The sequence below is a fragment of the Purpureocillium lilacinum genome (assembly GCF_023168085.1).
Source record: "Purpureocillium lilacinum CBS 284.36 DNA, scaffold_3, whole genome shotgun sequence".
In the NCBI taxonomy this organism is placed as follows: Eukaryota; Fungi; Ascomycota; class Sordariomycetes; order Hypocreales; family Ophiocordycipitaceae; genus Purpureocillium; species Purpureocillium lilacinum.
Window position 1 is genome coordinate 3,851,653 of NW_027072113.1, and position 18,612 is coordinate 3,870,264.

The 18,612-nt window shown below is 61.3% G+C and overlaps 6 protein-coding genes across 6 annotated transcripts; 4 read left to right on the top strand and 2 right to left on the bottom strand.

Moving 5' to 3' along the window:
* PLICBS_004731 (uncharacterized protein) lies at positions 1 to 2,921 on the top strand (the record flags this gene model as incomplete). The annotated part of the gene is made up of 3 exons (XM_018325894.2): positions 1 to 311; positions 1,075 to 1,227; positions 1,286 to 2,921. 3 exons carry the CDS (start codon positions 1 to 3, stop codon positions 2,919 to 2,921), a joined length of 2,100 nt encoding a protein of 699 aa, XP_018175646.2.
* A 4,664-nt stretch (positions 2,922 to 7,585) lies between these two features.
* Positions 7,586 to 9,715, top strand: PLICBS_004732 (uncharacterized protein; the record flags this gene model as incomplete). Its single annotated transcript, XM_018325892.2, has 4 exons — positions 7,586 to 7,771; positions 7,855 to 8,067; positions 8,494 to 8,649; positions 8,717 to 9,715. 4 exons carry the CDS (start codon positions 7,586 to 7,588, stop codon positions 9,713 to 9,715), a joined length of 1,554 nt encoding a protein of 517 aa, XP_018175644.1.
* An 87-nt stretch (positions 9,716 to 9,802) lies between these two features.
* On the bottom strand, positions 9,803 to 10,534 carry PLICBS_004733 (uncharacterized protein; the record flags this gene model as incomplete). Its single annotated transcript, XM_018325891.1, has 1 exon — positions 9,803 to 10,534. One exon carries the CDS (start codon positions 10,532 to 10,534, stop codon positions 9,803 to 9,805), a length of 732 nt encoding a protein of 243 aa, XP_018175643.1.
* A 2,557-nt stretch (positions 10,535 to 13,091) lies between these two features.
* Positions 13,092 to 13,855, bottom strand: PLICBS_004734 (uncharacterized protein; the record flags this gene model as incomplete). Its single annotated transcript, XM_065600577.1, has 2 exons — positions 13,092 to 13,682; positions 13,730 to 13,855. The coding sequence occupies 2 exons, from the start codon at positions 13,853 to 13,855 to the stop codon at positions 13,092 to 13,094; spliced, it is 717 nt and encodes a 238-aa protein (XP_065456649.1).
* A 2,601-nt stretch (positions 13,856 to 16,456) lies between these two features.
* Positions 16,457 to 17,065, top strand: PLICBS_004735 (uncharacterized protein; the record flags this gene model as incomplete). Its single annotated transcript, XM_018325889.1, has 1 exon — positions 16,457 to 17,065. One exon carries the CDS (start codon positions 16,457 to 16,459, stop codon positions 17,063 to 17,065), a length of 609 nt encoding a protein of 202 aa, XP_018175641.1.
* A 563-nt stretch (positions 17,066 to 17,628) lies between these two features.
* On the top strand, positions 17,629 to 18,597 carry PLICBS_004736 (uncharacterized protein; the record flags this gene model as incomplete). Its single annotated transcript, XM_018325888.1, has 2 exons — positions 17,629 to 17,856; positions 17,920 to 18,597. The coding sequence occupies 2 exons, from the start codon at positions 17,629 to 17,631 to the stop codon at positions 18,595 to 18,597; spliced, it is 906 nt and encodes a 301-aa protein (XP_018175640.1).
* Positions 18,598 to 18,612: the final 15 nt, after the last annotated feature.

The window sequence follows — 18,612 nt, forward strand, 5'->3', positions numbered from 1 at the left end:
ATGTCCTCCGGCGTGGTGCGCTCTACCGCCCTCAGGGCCGGCGGCGCCTGTGTGCGCTGCCGCAAGGGCAAGACCAAGTGCGTCTACGAGAACGGGCGCGCGCCGTGCAAGAACTGCGCCAAGGGAATGCACGAGTGCTATCTCCCCTCGGAGAGCATGGCCCATCATCACGGCCAGAGCCCAGCCCGTCACGCGAGCGCGCACCGCCCAGCGCGCGACTCTCTGCCGGCCGCCGGCGCCGGGTCCTCTGACTCCAGGCAGGCCGTGGTGGGCGCGGGCTCGGCGCGTCACGTCCAGGCCGTCTCCGAAAAGTGAGTATTGAAATCCTTTTCCTTGCGCGTCGCTGCCCTGCACGCTCCTCCGTCTTTGGATTTTTCTGCGCGCATTTGCGGGCGCTCGCTGGTCGGGTCGCCGTGGGAGGCGGGTGGCCCGTCTTCGCGCCTCCCCCCGTCGCGGCCGACGACGGCGGGCGCTGCCCCCTTCGCCCGTTCCGTGGCCTCTCCAGTTTTCCCTTCTGTGGCCGCCCCCCTCTCCGGCACCTGCGCTGGCGGCCCCGTCGCAGGGTTGGCTCGCACCATGCGCACCAACGCAACGCCTCGCACCGCACCGCACCGCACCGCACCACCACCGAGGCACCACCGCCCCCGTCTCGTCCCTCCTCGTCCTCTGCGTCCCGTCGCCGCCTCGCCCCCCACTTGTCCCCCGCCCTCCTCGCTGCTCCCTTCCCCTCCCTCCTCCGAGCGCCCGGCCGCGTGCGCGCGTCTGGACGCCGTCGTCGCCCGCCTTCCCCCCAGTCTCACTCACATGGCACCGAATTGCATGCATCCTTCGGCTCCCCGTCCTGCCCTTCCCCGCCTGCACCTTTCTCGATCCGGCCCTCCAGAGCCCGGCTTCCAAGCGTCTTGTCGCGGCGTGACGTCGCCGGTTGGGCTCTTGGCTCCGTGTCGATGGGGTCCGGAGGTGCCTCCCGTCCACTCCCGGATGGGCCTCACATCGTTCGAGTGCTGCGACGCGACTCTCATGACGCTGCATCTCACCGCCTTCTTCTTCATGGTGCTGACCGACCGTCCTTAGGTTGACTCCAGAGCTCATTGCCGAGTGTGAACGCGTCGTCTCCAAGACCTTCCCGGCTTGCGTGGCTTTCCACAAGCCCTCGTTCCTCCAGCAGCTGAAGAATGCGTCTCTTGAGCCTGCGCTCGTCTACGGCCTCTTGACCTGTGCCGGCCGGTAAGTGATTGATGCCTCCGCTCAATTGACCTTTGACGTGACACTGATGTCTGCATAGGAGCTCGCCTAGTCTCATCCGCCGCTATGGCTCTCCCACCCAGGCGGCTGAGACCTTTGCCGCCAAGGCCATCGCCCTCATCAACCAGAACATGGATCACCCTAATCTGGCAGACATCCAGTCTCTGTGTCTCCTCATCATCCACGAATGGGGTACCCGCAACGCCGTCCGCGCCTACATCTATCTTGGCCAGGCCGCTCGCATGTTGCAGATGTACCGGATCCTCAACAGCCACCACACCTCGGACTCTGCCGACCAGTTCCTCCGCGACGAGTCCTTCCGTCGCACCCTGTGGCTGATCTACATCCTCGACTCCCTCTTGACGAGCACTCCCGGTCGCTTTCCGGCCCTGTCGGTCCAGGACACGGCTGACGTGTCCCTGCCCTGCTCCGACATCAACTTTGCCTTTGGCAATGCCGTCTACGTCAAGACGCTCGGCCAGCAGCTCGGCCACCACGCCATCTCCCCCGGCCACGCTGTCCCTGGCGAGGTGGGCGAGTTTGGCCAGATTGTCCTTGCCGCCACGATCTGGCGCGACGTTGTGGCCATGCTCACCGTCACTTCCCTCGCCAACTTCCGCGAGGAGGACTGCAGCAGCCTCATTGCCAAGATTGAGGGTCTCCGGTCTTCGCTGCCGATGCAGTTCATCGACAAGCCTGGCCAGATTAACCTGCACATGACAATGGGTTCGGGATACACCTACGCCATGCTGCACTGCCTGCTCCACTGTGCCACCGTTTTCGTGCATCGTCGCCGGCTGCTCCAGGAAGTTACGGCGCCCAACTTTAGCCTCGAGTCATTCCGGGCGAGCCCGCGGTGCCACGACATTGTCGACCGTCTCTTCACCTCTTGCCACGGCACCATTTCCCTGCTCAACGCCGTTGAAGCAGGCGCCGAGAAGGATCATGCTACGTGCTTCCCCATCTTCATGCTCTTCTCGTCCTTCACGGCCAGCGCCACGGTTGCCTACCTGTCTCTGAAGGGCCTCACGCCGCCCAACGCCGCCGAGACCGCAGCGCATATTGTCAAGGATGGCCTGCGCTTCATGCACGATGGCACTGAAAATTGGCCTCTTATGACGAGCTGGCTGCGCCACCTGACCGTCATGCAGCGAGTCCTCAACAACGACGCCGCCACTGGCACGGGCATTTCGGGTGGCCACGGAGGATCTCGCCACGGCTCTCACTCGCACGGTGGCATCAAGGACGAGCTCTCGTCCAATGCCGACACCAACCCCGACGCTATGGACTATGACCAGCAGACTGGTTCCGGCGGCGCCGCAGGCCAAGGTGGCGCGCCTCCGCGTTCGGTCTCGGAGTCGGTCCGGGACGACAGCGAGCCCCCCGTGGCGATTCCCCGCCGACCCGGTGTCACCACTATCAATGGCGGCTCGGGCGGTGTTTCCACGCCGGCCACGACCGGCACCTCGCCCCCGCCCGGCGCCGCTCCCACGGCTCCCATGCATGCTCAGGAGCCGAAGCAGCAGAGCCCCGAGCTGGGTTCCAACGGCGTTGTGGCTGCGCCCGAAGGCCCCAGCACCAGTCAGGATATGACCGCGCCGGAGCTGTGCCAGGCCTTTGAGCGCCAGCTCCTTGATCTCGACGACCTGGCTGCGTTCATGGGTGGCGGTGTCTAGATGCTTAAGCCGTAGACCGGCGGGCGTCTGGGGTCATCAGGACGACTTTGCCCGTTTTCACGAACCGGGCGCTCTGGCGACTGGTTTCTCTTTGGAAGCGGAACGTTTATGGATCGATGGAAAAAGCGGTCAGCAGGAACATGTAGGATTTACGGAGCTCAGCGGGATACCCGATATGGTGGAACAAAGGCGGAAGGCGTTGGTGGTATTGCCAATTCAGGGTGGCCCAAGAGAAAGGCGCCAAAGCCCCGTTTGCTATCTGCTTGAGATGTCACGTGGCACGACGACAAGGGAACGAGGGGGAAACGGCTCCTCTAGTTTGTCTCTTTTTTGCTGCTGCGAGGTTGGCACGGACGCTCGTCGTCCTAGCTGCTTCGTCATGCGCTATGCATGCATCAATGTATCAGTACCAAAGTGTCTCTCGCCGTGCGTCCTGCAAGTCGTGCATGTGTGTGGCCAGCTCGTGGGGGTTCTCCCACGTCAAGGTTTATGTAGTTTGCAGTGTTTGTCCCAGCGGTGAGACGGGGGTCCTTGAATTGGGCAGCGCAAGTCTGTGCCGTGGTGTTTGCTTGGCCAAAGACTTGGCTCGGGTTGCAGTGCGGGATCGAGCCAGGGTCTCGAACGACCAAGAGACCGGAGCCGCATGGTAGGGGCCGTAATTGGGCGTTCAGATCATGTTCTACACTAGAAGACTTGCTGCGACGGGTCTTACTCTAGCTCAGCGGCGGAGACGCCAATCAACGTGCTACGACGAGACGCGAGGGAAGTGATACTCAAGAGGCAAGTTGAGACGGACCGAGTGTTCCATGAGAGAGAGGGAGAGACAGAGAGAGAGTTAGAGAGAGCGAGCGCACAGCTTGTGACGCCCCATGCCCTCAGTCAGACACCATCTCGAAGAACATACAGTCCGCAGATCGGGGTATTTAGGAACCGGGCCCTGCCACGAGCTGAGGTTCCATTCAACGCGGCATTTAACCCGTTTTACTTCCCTAGCTCAAATCACGACTCGTCCTCCTCATCACCCCATGCCCTGTTCGCGACTCTCCCTTTCGTGGCCGGGAGATGCCCGTCTGGTCCGGTCTGGGTAAGGGGGACGACGACGGGTGGACGCCCATCGGGCCGTCTGGGGAAAGAAGGAACCGTGGGCGAAAGGTTGGGGTTGTGGGGGAGCACTCCGCCGACGAGAATGAACCGGAGGGAACAAGGCAGGGCACGCGGCTATATCGAGCATCATACTGGTAAACGGGAGGCGTTTTGCAAGCCCATCATGGCGTGCGCGTCGAGGGACGACGCCCGCCGTTCCTGTCCCCACTGGCCGGCATCCCGCAGAGCACTGGGACCGGCAGCTGAACAACGTGGACAAGGAACAGGACGATCAGGCACGGGTCGACGGGGTCTTGGGGACCTTGCAACAAAAAATGGGGATGTCTCTCCATTCGTTAGCTTGGAAGCCTTCTTCCTCGGAAGTTTGTGCTCCTGTCCATCCGGGGGTTTTGTGGGTTGGGTCGGCGCGCTGGGGCTGGGGCTATCGGGTGTAAGTGGCCGCCCATGCGTGGGCACTGGGGCACGGGGGCACTGGTACGTATTGGTACCGCAGTGGGTGCTTCTAGAACGCGGGCGAGCGCGCATGGTATTCTGCAAAATTGTCATGAATGGCACGGTGGCATCGAAGCATATTTATTTCTGCTGTCTTCGGTACGTCGCAGACGGGCGGCGCCGTTCGCTTTGGCTCTCTCGTTCGTTTCGGCAGCTTGCGAGAAAACGACTGCAACGTCTTGGCCGATGCGACGCTGTCTGAAACGACAGTCGCAGGGTCGAAAAATAGATGTAAGGTCTTTTGGCGGGCCTATACCTGCAAGACACTTGAGCAAAGAACAACATCGATGAAATGATTGATTGCCGGCGGCGTTGCTCATGCACAACAGGACCCCCGGTTTGTCGGCGCGCGGTGAAGATGCCGCGCCGGGGCTCCATTTTTAGCGGTTACCCCGGCGTGAGCAGGCGCCTCCGACCACGGCGGCAGGATGTCCGGGCGGCGCTGGGGGTCGACATTGTCCATGGGAGATGGCTTGTGTGTTCCGAAGACTTTTCGTAACTGGCGTAGAAGAGGCTTCATATTATCCCGAGCCGCAGCTGCGTCCGGGGTAGCAGCAGCTTGCGATGGAGACAACAACAGCTGTATTCTGCCGGACGCCCGTGGAGAGCCTCCAGCTCCCTGGACCAGGTTGAAACAGAATGGGCGCATGGAAGCCCGGTCGCCAAGGCGCCACCCAAGCAAATAGCAGGGCGGCTCACCGAGAATCAGAACTGTGGCGCCCGGGGGAGCGCCAAGAAGGTGGGCAGCCCTCGGCAATCTTCTGCCGGGCGCCATGTCATTGCCTGCCCGGACGGGCATAGCTTCGGGGGCCAGGATGGGCGAGGCTTCGCGACGACGTGGGGGAGCCGGGCGGACAAGCTTGTGTGTAGGCTTATCGTCGCGGCCGTCTCGTACTGAACCTAACCATGGCGAATTGTTGCTGTCTCGCACATTGCTGTCTTGGTCGTAGTAGCCGTACAGCACCGTTCAACGAAATGCCGCCTCCAACGCCTCTTCCGGATCGTCTTCGTGATGCAGCAGACGGCGAGGCAAGGATCGCCCCGTCTGAGCCAACGCTCCCGGCAGTTGAACGCTGCAAAGGTGCGCGAAATTCTGTGTCTGTAGAGCAACAGAGCCACAAAGGGCAATTATCCTCCCGCATGATCCTGTCGCGCTCGGCGAACGGATGCATAGCGTCGCGGGCTCTCGCGCTGCTTGTTTGGCGTGAGTTGTCAAAGGGCGTGATGTCACTGCGTGCAAGGCACTGGACCTAGCTTGTCGCCAGCCCTTGGTCCAGCCAGGAAACAGCAGAAGATCGTCGCATTTGCGTGTCAGGAATGCGGCAGGCACGCCTCCCCTCGCTGAGCTGGCGGAGGGTCGAAGCCCGGTGTGCGGTGTGTTTGTCTCCGCCGCCCGGAGGTGGCTTCGCTGGCCGGGCCCCAGATTTGACGCCCGCCAGCCTCGTTCTTCCTCGAGCGACATGGACACCGTCGCCATCTATTTGACAAACTCATACATGTCATGGGCGACGATCCGCGTGAGATTGGCCCGCTGTTAGCGCAGGCAGCCGCTTCAACGTTAAGGTTCTTGGGCATGGAAAGGTGCTGCAGGCATCCAGCGGCGGTTCCGTAGCGCCTGGTTCCTGGCCGTCATTCACCGGTTCGGCGCGCCAGGTAGCCCCGAGCAGGTGCAGTCGTGCCGGGCGCATCCAGCCCGACCCAACACGACTGCGTCTTACATGCATCCTCCCATGGTGTTGGGCCCCGTTTGTGCACCAAGCATGACCGGGTGGGTATGATGTGCGTTGCAGCCAAGGTGGCCCCCGAGTCCCACCGGCCCACCGTCGGTGCCGGGCCAGATTCGTCAGTAAGCCACGATGGCTTAAGTGCCGCGGACAAGGCAATAATACCTCCTTGTAATCAAAATCCTCAATTGTACGCGCGAGGTGCTGGTGGGATCGCAGCGGTTTGTTCTCGTCGCTGCCGGCCGCGTCTGCCACCGCTTGACTCGCGATCGTCGTGTGCGGCGCCGTCGCCTTGCGTCAGAGGAGGCTCGCTTGGCGATAGGCTTTCCATGTGCGATCTGCGACTGGCGGAAATAACCCCCGGGACCTGGGGCAGAGCCTGGGGGGACGGCCGGGGGAGGGAGGGGGCTCGGTGGCTTGGGGAAGAAGATGTTGCGGGGCGGCCATCCGTGGATCTTGGGGTGGGAACGACCAACTCGTGACGATGGGAGGGATCATCCCTGCGCAAACGGCGGCGAGCAGCTGTTGTCTCTTCTGCGTTGCTGTCTCTTCTGCGTTGCTGCGTGGCTGCTGCTAGTCACGCGCGGATGATGCGTCGTGCAAGATTGACAGCCAGGATGAACGGGCGGCGGCGTCGCCGATGAGTGCCAAAGATAGGTAGGTAGCGTGCGACAGAGTACGAGGGCAGCGACGGCTCCAGGTGAGGGAGGGAGGGCGGGAGGAGGAGTCGGGTTGCCTGCCGTGCCGGCGCCTGATTTACACCCGCGACGGGGCTAGCTCCAGTAACTTAGTCCGGCTGGATGAAGTGAGGTGGATGGGTGTACGAGTATTGGCTGGATTAATGGACCGCGAGAATGAGGAGGAACAGGAGGAGCAGCTCGCCGGGTTGACGTGGGGCCCCGAGTGGATGGAGGGATGGAAGAAGGATGGATGCTCCATGGACTGGGCTGCTGCCCATGTGCACGCATGCCTGTGGTACGAGCAACACACGGCCACCCTTGGCACCCCAGCGCCGGCAGGAAGCTCCCGATGCGGCGGGGACGAGAAACAAATCAAGGTGCCAGCCATGGACAGCGACCTGAGGTAACGCATTTGTGATGACGCCGGGCCCAGGGTTCTGAAGGTATATCAAGTTGCGCCTGCCCCTCCAACCCAGCCTACCCAAGAGCTCGCCTTTCCCTCGCTCGGACGCTCCTTCCCTCGTGACTCCCGGCGGGCCACACCAGCACACCAGATCTTACGCTCCTCTACCTGAAGTGTCGCTTCTCCCACCTCGACATCTCTCACCGCGAATCGTCCCTTATCCATTACCAAGACCCGCGCCGCCCGCGCGACAACCTCACAATGGGCTACCCCGGCACGCTGGAGCGCGGCGCCGCGCCCCATGAGGGCATGTCGGCGAGCCGCTACGCAGCAACGCGCATCTCGACGCTGAAGCCGCCCATGCTACCCGTGCCCAACCCGTGGAAGCTGGTTCGCATGCTCAACCGCCAGCAGTGGGCTTTTTTCTTCCTCGCTTTCTGGGCCTGGGTGAGTCTTGCCTCCATCCGCCTTCGTTTCGTCCAGACCTGGGACGACAACTGCCGTTCCAGCGCTGATCTCCACTGCCACAGACCTGGGACGCCTTTGACTTCTTCACCGTCTCCCTCACCGTGAGCGGCCTGGCCAAGACCTTTGACAAGTCCAAGACGGACATCACCTGGGGCATCACCCTCGTTCTCATGTTCCGCTCTGTCGGCTCCATCCTCTTTGGTATTGCCGCCGATCGCTATGGCCGCAAATGGCCCTTTATCGTCAACAATGCGCTCTTTGTCGCGCTCGAGCTGGTGAGTCTTTCCCGCCACCTGATCCCGTTTGAGTCGCCAGAAATTCGCCCAATTGCCTTTTCGGCCGGATCCTGTTTTCGCGTGGGGGGGACGCCACCCCCGATCGACCTGGTGCGGCGTCAAGCCTCCTCGTCGGACATGACGAAACGCCGCCCGGACAGACAGCGAGACTTTGGGTCCGTCCCGTCGCGCTTGCGCTGCATCAGTCCGCCGTTGGGCGCGCCCACAAAAGATGCGAGACAATTGCAACGGCGACACGTGAGGGGACGCGCTCCGAGGCCGACTGTCGATGGCTTGGCGACGATCTACGCTTGGCGGTGCCACCCGGCTTGGCCAAAGCAGGGGTGCGGATGCGGCTGCACTGGGGCCTTGGCAGTGACGCGATTGCATGGCTTGCACGATGCTGACCAGAGACTCGCTCAATAGGGCACCGGCTTCTGCCAGACGTACTCGCAATTTCTCGCCTGCCGCGCCCTCTTTGGTGTCGCCATGGGCGGCCTATACGGCAATGCCGCCGCCACAGCCCTCGAAGACCTGCCCGAGGAGGCGCGCGGTCTCATGAGCGGCATGTTGCAGCAAGGTGTAAGTCGACCTGAACACTGCGCAAGCGGCGACGGGTAGGGGTGATAAGCTGACATGCACGCCGCAGTACGCCTTTGGCTACCTCCTTTGCGCCGCCTTTGCCCGCGGCCTCGTCAACACCACGTCCCACGAGTGGCGGCCCCTGTACTGGTTCGGCGCCTGCCCGCCCGTCATCTTCATCATCTGGCGTCTTTTCCTCCCCGAGACAAACAACTACCAAGAGCGCCAGCGTCTCCGCGCCCAGGCCGGCGTCGGCGCGGCCGGCACAAAGTCTGCCAGCTCCGTCTTCCTCAGCGAGGGCAAAGTCGCGCTCGTGCGCCACTGGCTGCTCCTCACCTACCTGGTCCTCCTCATGGCGGGGTTCAACTTTATGAGTCACGGCAGCCAGGACTTGTACCCGACGATGCTCGAGAACCAGCTCGGCTTCAGCTCCACTCAGGTCACCGTGACGCAGGTCGTCGCAAACCTCGGCGCCATGACTGGCGGCACCATTGTCGGCTTCTCCAGCCAGTCTGTCGGCCGGCGCTTCAGTATCATTGTGTGCTGTATCGTCGGCGGCGCGCTGCTCTATCCCTACAGCTTCGTCAAGACGCCCGCCATCATGGCGCCCGCTTTCTTCCAGCAGTTTTGCGTGCAGGGCGCTTGGGGTGTCATTCCCATTCACCTCATGGAGCTGTCCCCCGGCGCGTTCCGCACATTCGTCGTCGGCACGGCCTACCAGCTAGGTAACCTCGTGTCGTCGGCGTCGTCGACCATCGAGGCCCGCATCGGCGAGCAGTTCCCACTGCCGCCCACCGAGGAGGGCGTCAAGCGCTACGAGTATGGCAAGGTCATCTGCATCTTCATGGCCTGCGTCTACGTCTACGTCATCATCCTGACTCTTGTCGGCCCGGAGCACCTCAACCGCAAGTTCGACGTCGCGCACGACCTCGACACCAAGGCTGCCGTTGGCGCGGACGCCGTCGAGAACACAACAGGCGTGCGCGCCGACCACGACGACGACCACAACGAAAAGGCACGCGAGATTGAGCAGGACGAGGAGAAGCGCGGGTCGACGCACGTTTAGGCCGGAATGGCGCATGATTACTTGTAGTCGCAACAAAGAATGAATGATCAGTTGTGGTTATGTTACCGTCTGACATCCGCGCGACTCCTAAAACCCGACCTTGATGTCCCAGCCCGAAGACACCTGCGTCGCAGAGTAGCCCGCCTTTCCAATGCAGTCGCCGTATTCGTAGGGCTTGGGGATGCTACCGCCGCTGGCACCGCTTGTCTTGGACGTCGGGTAGAAGAAGGTGGCCTCCGTCTTGGGCAGCGAGTCGCACGTGTGCGAAGGCTGGCCGTTCCAGGGATAGTACTCGACAAAGCCAAGCTGCCCGTTCTTGATATTCCCGGCCCCAGATGGCAACGTCCACTCCCCGACAACAGTGGCCGACCCCGTGACGGTGTCCACCAGCGTCCCCTTCCACGTCCTAGCTCCCGAGGTCTCCACTACCAAGTTGTACGTGTGGCTATAATCGCCCTCAATGTCCACCGCGCAGCTCACGCCCGAGCCACCGTCCGCGCCATCATGGCAGTTGGGATGTCCCGTCGTGGTGCCCTCTTGGAACGAAGAAAACGCCGCGTGCACGATGCTCTTGCCGTTGGAGTCGGGGCGGGGCTGGAGCCCCGTGTAGCCGACGTCGGGGACGCCGAGGAAGTTGAACTGCTGGGCGAAGTAGTAGCCGCTCTCGTGGGGGGCGTGGGCGATGTTGAAGGGGAAGGTGACGTCCTTGAGGCCGGTGGAGGGGGCGGAGGCGAATTCCCACGAGTTGCCGATGAGGGCGAGGACGGTGGAGGGGGCGAGGGCCGTGGAGAGGGCGAGGATGCTGGGGAGGGACTTCATTTTGAAGGCGTGTCGTCGGGCTGACGCTGTAAAGGGATGTCGAGCAGACTTTTGGGTTTCAAGCAGAGGGGCCTCGGGTGAGACTTTGATTCAGAGAGGCGAGTATGAGGTGTGGGTGAGCTGGGGCAGCATGAGGGGATGCGAAGGAAGTCCAGCGAGCATTTATATATCGAGTCCACAGGCTCATCCCATCCGGCGCAGAGCACATTCCACACCGGTAGCCGTGCGGCATGACTAGATTCAACACGTCAACTCACTAGTCGATGCAATAAATAACGTGAAACGTTACACATATGGGCGGTCGTGAACATAAGCCCGCAGGCCCTTACTCATGTCTCCATGCGGTGCTACTAGCCTCATTGTCTCCGTTGGTATTCAAGACTCGGTCCCAGAAATAAGGGGGGATGCAGCGGAGTAGGACTACCGACCAAGTTAACAAGGATGAGGGATGGGGGGGGGGGGGGAGGGGGGGGGCTGGAGAACTCGCGCCGGGATACGTACAAGCAAAGTGGCCAAGGAGGGAGGGAGGGAGGGAGTGAGTGAGTGAGTGAGTGAACGAGAGACGGGCGGGCCGAACGCTCGCCCGTTCCCCGGTTCCCATTCCCATTGTCCGTCGTTCTTCGCAAGTTAGTAGCACCCTACCTTGCCTACCATGCTATCCTGCCTTGCCCTACCTGCCGCAAGGCGCAGATCGGGCATGTGGCTGCACGGGCGACGATCACCATTGCGGGGGAACACCAACGTCTTGCCCCGACGGGCCTAGCTAGCTAGAGTGCTTTGGAACCGAACTGACAACCCATGTTCGCGCCAAGTCCCCATTGTCCATCCGGCACTGACTGACTGAGGGCTAGGCGTTCGAAAGTGGAAGGGACAAGCAATGAGCCTAGCACGCGTCGCAGAGAAGAAGAGAGAGGGAGAGAAAGAGAGGCGTTCTTGGGGGCCTTCAATCTCGGACGGACGGGTGGGCCGGACCAGACGCCGGCGTCGTTTCAAGCCCGGCTGGTGCCATGGTTCGGACGACGCGCCGTCGCCGGGACTTAATCAAGCCCAAACGGCAGATTCTCGAGCTACGCATATGGAAGTGCGTACTCGTACGTATCCGTAGGGGGGAAGCGGACGGTTCATCTGAAGGGGCTGCGCGACACGTGGGTGTGTCCCGTCGGGATTGGACTGCCTACATGGAAGTATCCCGACGGAGATCTCCCGTCCAAGGGTGGTAGCACTGCGTTCGCCACTCTGCATGCCCCCCCTCTGAATCATGCTCGGGGATTCCACATGGTGAGGAGAAGCAAAAAAGGTGCGGCCGACGAGTCGTCAGTGACATTCCACGACTTTGCGTCGCGTCTGATGTCTGGTGCGAATCAAGGGACCGTGATGCGCACACACAAACCCGACAGCAACGTAGCACCTCATGAGAACGGACACGGCTTTCAAGTAAATGCGCTCATAGATGCAGCTTATCGGATATTGCCAGCTGAGTATGCAGCCACCGCGAGCAAGCGAGTCATTCATGTCGCGTCTTGTACAACGGTCATCGCACATCTGGTGCCGATGAACCAGAGGCCGTTAGGGAAGGCGCCCTGGCTCGCCCCCTGTCGCCTATCCGTCACCGACACCTCATGATGTGAGGCCCATCTTTTATAGGCGCGCTTGGGGTCATGGAGATGCTACTAATAATACGGTGCCGACGCCACGCAGCTCGCGTATCTCGTGGGTTGCGCGGCAGTTCCCGACGAGTTCCACGTTCCACCTTACGGTCTGTTCTTACACGCGCGAGCCCCAAAAAGGGAGTCGACGCATGCTCCCCAGATGTTGCTACAGATACTACATGCCCTATTCGGCATGAGTGGGAAAGCCTAGCGCGACTTGACACTACACTGAAGGACGCCCAGTGCAGGTCGCTCCTTGCTGATGCGTGAAAACGTGGGGACCTGAGTTGAGATCGGCCAAGGCATCTCTAGACTCTGTTCCCAAAGTTGTCTCGCGGCCCGTCATGGATTGCAATGCCGGCTCGCGTATGTCCCGCAAGCTGCCGGCACGTAAGAATGTAACCTTTCCTTACGTTGCTACGGAACAGTATTTCGTCGGGATGGGCAATCCACGAGTTGTGCGACCGGGGGGGATGGTGATACATGTTCTATCTGGAGTGGCTCACGACGAGCAGGGAACCACGGTTAATGCAAGACAGAGGGAAAAGGAACCCGCGAGTCTACCTCGGCTGGAAACGTGAACAATCACCTGCAGTTGCGACGCCGACTGACGTTCCTCTGGCTGGCTGAATTCACGAGCTCGAACGCTCGTGACTGTCATTTATATGCGACATGCGCAGTGGTATGTAACTTGGATGCCTCGCATCGGGGGTGGGCTAATCAGGCAAAAACATCAATCTGCAAATCCGTTGCGGCCGTGAATCTTATACATGTCAACCATGAAACCGCTCAAATGCCAACTGCCCACCCCGAGGGCATCATCGCCCAGGAGCGTAGGCTTCGTGGCAATCAATCCCCGCCCCCTGCAAAGACCGACAGCATCAACAACACGGCGCGTACGTTATCGCTCAGTCCGAGTCGCTGCTGCTGCTGCTGCTGCTCCCGCCCATGCCGCGGCTGCCGTGGCCGTGCTTCTTCATCTTGTGCTTCTTGTGCTTCTTCTTGAAGGCGTGCTCCAGGACGTTGGCACCCACGGCACCGGCGCCCACAGCCGCGATGGTGCCAAGCATGCCACCGCCGGCCTTGTGCGCCGCCCAGCCGGCCGCGCCGCCGCCTACCAGCGTGGCGCCGAGGCCGCGCTCGCCCTCAGGCCCGCCGGGGCCACCGGGGCCGCCGGGGCCACCGGGGCCGCCGGGGCCACCGGGATATTGCTGCTGGCCGGGAGGGCCGCCGCCGTACGAGGCAGCCGCGCCGCCGCCGTACTGAGGCTGGCCACCGTAGCCGCCATGCTGTTGCTGTTGGCCGCCGTACTGCGGCTGCTGCTGGTGATACGAGGGTTGCGGGGAGTGTCCGCGGTTGTCGTAGCCGCCCTGCTGCTGGGCGTACGTGGGCTGCTGCTGGTAGCCACCGCCCTGCTGGTGTGGCGGCTGGCCGTAGGGGGCGTTTTGCTGGGGGTAGGGCGAGTGGGACTGCTGCGAGTATTGTTGCTGGACGTGGCGCTGTCAGCAAAGGTGAGGGGGAATCAGGGGAGAATCATGTCGCTCACCTGTTGGGGGTAGCCGCCGCCGTGCTGCTGCTGGCCGTACTGCTGCTGTTGACCGTAGCCTTGCTGGCCGCCGTAGCTGGGCTGCTGCGGCGGGCCGCCGCCTCCGTAGTAGTCGTTGGCGGACATTTGATGTATGTGATCGAGGGGTTTGCTCGAGGAAGATGCGGTCGCGCGTGGTGAAGGGGCGCTGACGACAAAGGACGGCGCACGGGGACGGACTGGCACTCCGAACGGGCGATGGGCTGGCCGAGCGGTATTTATGTACGGGCGTCGAGCTGCTGACACTAGCAGTTGCTACCGTAGCGTTTGGCGTCGAGGTGATGGCAAGCCAGGAAGACGAAAAGGCCGACGAGGCCGGAAGCTGCTAGTTAATAAGTGAAACGGAGAGGAGGCAGCCAACGGTCCCCCTGCAATGCCGAGGACAGCTTCCCCTCTTCGACCTGAATAAGGTGCCTGCCAATCGCCAACCTAGCGTGTGGCACCTGAAAGCCACGCTCACATCAGGCGCCGGGCTCGGTGCCACCGCGAACCCCATGATGACGACGGGCGTGGTGGTGGTGGGATGGATGGATGGACGGATGGATGGACGCTGCGCTGTTCGGCGGCGGCGGGGTGGGCGACTGACGTGCGTTTCCATGCAGCGCTGTCCAATGCGGGTGGAGCGTTTCCACTGCTGGGGCGCCGCCAGGTTCAGTGCTCGCCGGGCTTGCATGCCCGCTAGAACCTGGAATGCTGGGGTGGTCCGCTCCCCAGGGCAGGGGCGTCCCAAATCGTGGCGCAGCAAAGGGCAGCCGAGGGGCTCGGCGCAGCGAGCCAGCCAGTGAGGATGGGCGGCAACCCCCGGTCTGGCAGCGAGGCACCTGGCGAGGCGCTTCGGGGTCTCCAGGGCTCCATTGTGTGCGTGCCCCTTTGCCCCTCCCCCCACCGCTGGCGGCCTTGGCTTGCGTGCGTCGGGTCTGCTTGCTGCAGGGACTTGCCTTCAATGTCGGCTTTGTTGATGAAAATGACGATGCGAACCTCCCGTGACATCCGTGGCCACAATGTCCGGTTCGTTTCCTTGCCCCCCGCCCTTGCGCATCGGCGGGGTGCCTGGCTGTCCGCCTGCCTGGCGCCCAGTCGGGTGTTTTGGCGCGCCTCGCCCGTCGCCCCCCTGTGTGATCGCGGCTCGGATGCGCCGTCTGACGGACGGGCTGCGAATCGTATGCCGAAAAGGGTAAAACGAGAGCAGCCGTGGGAGGCACTCTGAATCCTCCTGTGAGCGAAGCGCCTGACGCCGCGAGGGCCTGCATCTGGGGCCGTGGGTGGCATGGGGGCTGTCAGCTGGGCCACTGCTGCCAGCCACTCGGCGTCGTCATTGCACAACGTGCCGACCGCGGCTGGGACAGAGCTGTGTCTCCTTGTCCGCATCGTTCCTGAGGTTCGGGGACGTTGGTGAGGCTCCGAAGGGTCCACGTAACCGGGTCGTCACGCGAGCGGGCGGAGCCGCGACTGCGATGCTTCGACGGCATTTCCAGGGCCTCCACGGGATGGCAGTGTAGCTTGCGCAGCTAAGGTTAAAAATAGCCGGTTAAGGTTGTGTGCGTCGAGGTGTGCTGCTGCTGCGGACTGCGGAGGCACCAGGAACGACCTCGTTGACTTGTTGGGAACTTGGGAGGCGATTCCCGCTTTGGGAGGGAGCTCGCGGGCCACCACAGGCAGCTTCCAGGTTGCCACCTCCACCGCCACACCCAGCGCCCAAGCTGTGACAGGCAGCCACAGCACTGCCGCACTCGCCGCCCTCTTGTCCCAGACGGCCAGTTGCTTTCAAGGCGTCATGTGTTCACATCTCATTCTTGTGGACTTTGTTGGGCTCGGCCTGCCATTGAAGGTTGTTCGAGTATCTCATGAAGGCAATGAGCTGCCATGGCGACACGGGGAGGATGCAAGCCACTGCAAGTTGTTGGATAACCCATGCTCCAGCAATGCTCCCCAGTAAGGGCATGAGGCCCATAGGGCACAACCCCGTTAATGCCCTGCGTTCCACGTGATTGTATTGGTGTAACGTCCATGTTGTTCCTACCAATATGCATTTTAGACGATGAGTGTTCGTGCTCGCCATTCCTGGCTCGCGTTACGGCGTGTTCTTGTTCAGGCATTGGAGTCTGGCGTACGAGGCCTCGCGAATGCCCGCCGAACTGCCGGAGCACTTCAAACGGTTTGACAAGCCCGAAACACACCTTCACGTACAGCTGGCGGTCGCGCCACAACGCTAAACCCACCATGGCCGACCAACGACGCTCCGCCCCGTCCAGCCCACAGGAACCATTTCGGTTCATGGACTTGCCCAAGGCACTGCGGCTCGAAATCTGGCGAATCTTTTGTCCGCCCATCACTGACGATGGTCGGGTTATACTTTACTTCGTGGTCGGTCTGTTCGTCCCAGGTGCCAAGATCTCGGTCCAGAAAACGAGGTTACTTCGAGAGACAACGGAGACAACAAGAACCCTTCTGGCCCTGCACCGAGAAACCCGGCGGCTCGTCTCACGCGCATTGCCCGATGTCCTAATCTTTGGAGCACGGACGGACGTGAACATGAAACGTTTGGCTCGATTCCGAGAACGAATCGGCTTACACGTACCGCTCGAGCAACAAGCCTGTAGAGCAAATATCAAGGGCATGGTGCGATTCAGGAAAGAAAGAGATGCCGTTCATTTCATCCATGACTACAACGGCCTTCCAGATCCCAGGATGTATGGGTTGCACCGCAGTTTTGTCGAGAGCGTGACAATTGTGACCATCAACGATATAACCGCGGATTGTCGGGCCATCTTGTTTCTGGCACGGTTCAAGAACTTAAAGAGGGTCATCTACTACCAAAACATGTCGGACCGATTCACGAGAATAACGACTTCCTTCAATTGGGAATGGTTTGCGACCAAAGCGTGTGTCCAGGAACTCTACTTCGAAGACGACGGTGAAATGACAGTGCGCTGCTTCTCGAAACCACGAGTGTGGCCATCCGTTAAAGACATCGGGATTGCGGTCAGTAAAGAGGCACGCCAATTGGTACAACTTGCGAGCACACGCGGCTGGGAAGTCGTTCCTATTGCGACATTTCACGGTGACAAGGCCGTCGGAGAAATTCATCGGCTGCTACTGGAGCAATATTCTGTGCGGGCTGCGCAGAAGGAAGGAAAGAACGACGTTGAAGGGGAAGAAGAGGATGAGTCCGAAGAGGATGAGTCCGAAGAAGAAGAGGAAGAGGGCAAATCCGAGGATGAAGAAGATGAGGAGGATGGCTCCGAGGAGGAAGCAGGTTGGGAGACGTGCAGTTCCTTTGACCCTAACGAGGGCTAATCGTACGCGACATGTGTCACCTCACCCTCGGCCTCAGATCTGGGCCGACGGATTCGGAGGTACAAGGTCCCAAAATCGACAAGAAAGATCTTTGGAGGATTAGGCCAGGGCAGGAGTCGGAATTGGAAATGGCATTGAGCAGAAAGTCCGGGGCGGATAGCTTGCTCAGTCAGGACGTCGCATCTAACTCGACTCCCTGACAGCGTGGATGGAATGATGGAATCGGCAAGTGGAACACAGTACTGATCTCGAGCACGCAGAAATTTCCATGTATCTGGGGTGAGAGCCTTGGCACAGCGTAGAAGCGCATTTCGTTGTTCTATGAACAAATCGACGTCTCACATGTGGCCCGGCGCAGTTCGTATAAGAGGAAAGGGCACTGAAAAGAACGGATTGGCGGTTGGTGTCTCCAGGCTGTCGCTGCGAAGACGCGAATCGATTTAGCGCCTGTCTGGCTGACTCATCCATTTCGGCGACAATTTCTAGCGCCATCGTCTCAGTCAAGGAACCCCATGTAATGAACTCGCTCCATTGTACGCCACTCGGACGACGCCGACATTGCCATGGCGAGGCCGCATCTCCTGCTCTGCTTCGACGCCTTCGGCACCCTGTTCCGGCCCAAGCGCTCCGTCGCACAGCAGTACGCCGAGGTCGCGCGGCAATGCGGCGTCACGGGCTTCAGCGACAGCGAGCTCGAGGCGTCTCTCAAGTCGGCGTTCAAGGATGAGGCCAAGCGGAACCCCAACTACGGCCGGGCGACGGGTCTTGGTGCAACGAAGTGGTGGACAAACGTCCGTTCGAGCCAGCTTTCATCCGTTAGGTGCATGGGATTTAGAGCTGACAGCGCCGCATAGATCATTCACAAGACCTTTACACCGTTGACCAACAACCACTCACTCCCAAAGGATCTCGCCCCCAAGCTGCTGCATCGCTTCGCGTCCAAGGAAGGATACGACGCAGAGCCGAATCTCGCATCCATCCTCAGAGCCCTCAAGCGGCCGGATCACACGAGGCATTTCGACAGGATCGTTATCGGCGTCATTACGAACTCGGACGACCGCGTTCCGGACATCCTAGCGTCATTTGACCTCCACGTCAGCCCACTGAGATACGGCACCGACGTGGACCCCAGTGCGCTCGCACAGCGCGACTACGACGTCGACTTCCACTGCATGTCGTACGATGTGGGCGTCGAGAAGCCGGACCGGCGCATCTTTGACGCTGCGAGCGGGCTGCTCGTTCGCATCTTAGCTTCGCGGGAGGGCAAGTCCGAGGACGAGATCGAAGCTGAGGTCAGCAAGACGTGGCGGAAGGTGTACGTCGGCGACGAGCACGCCAAGGACGTGGTCGGCGCCAGGAATGCGGGCTGGAGCCCTGTCCTTCTGGATCCCGAGAACCACTCTGCAGGAACTGCAAGCGTAGAAGACCACCGCGGGCAGACTCTTGATGATCTTTTCAAAGAACATGGCGTTCTTAGAGTAAAGTCGATACAGAACCTGACCACCTGGCTGTCTGGCGGTGGCGGGAGATAGCTGCATGATACCATG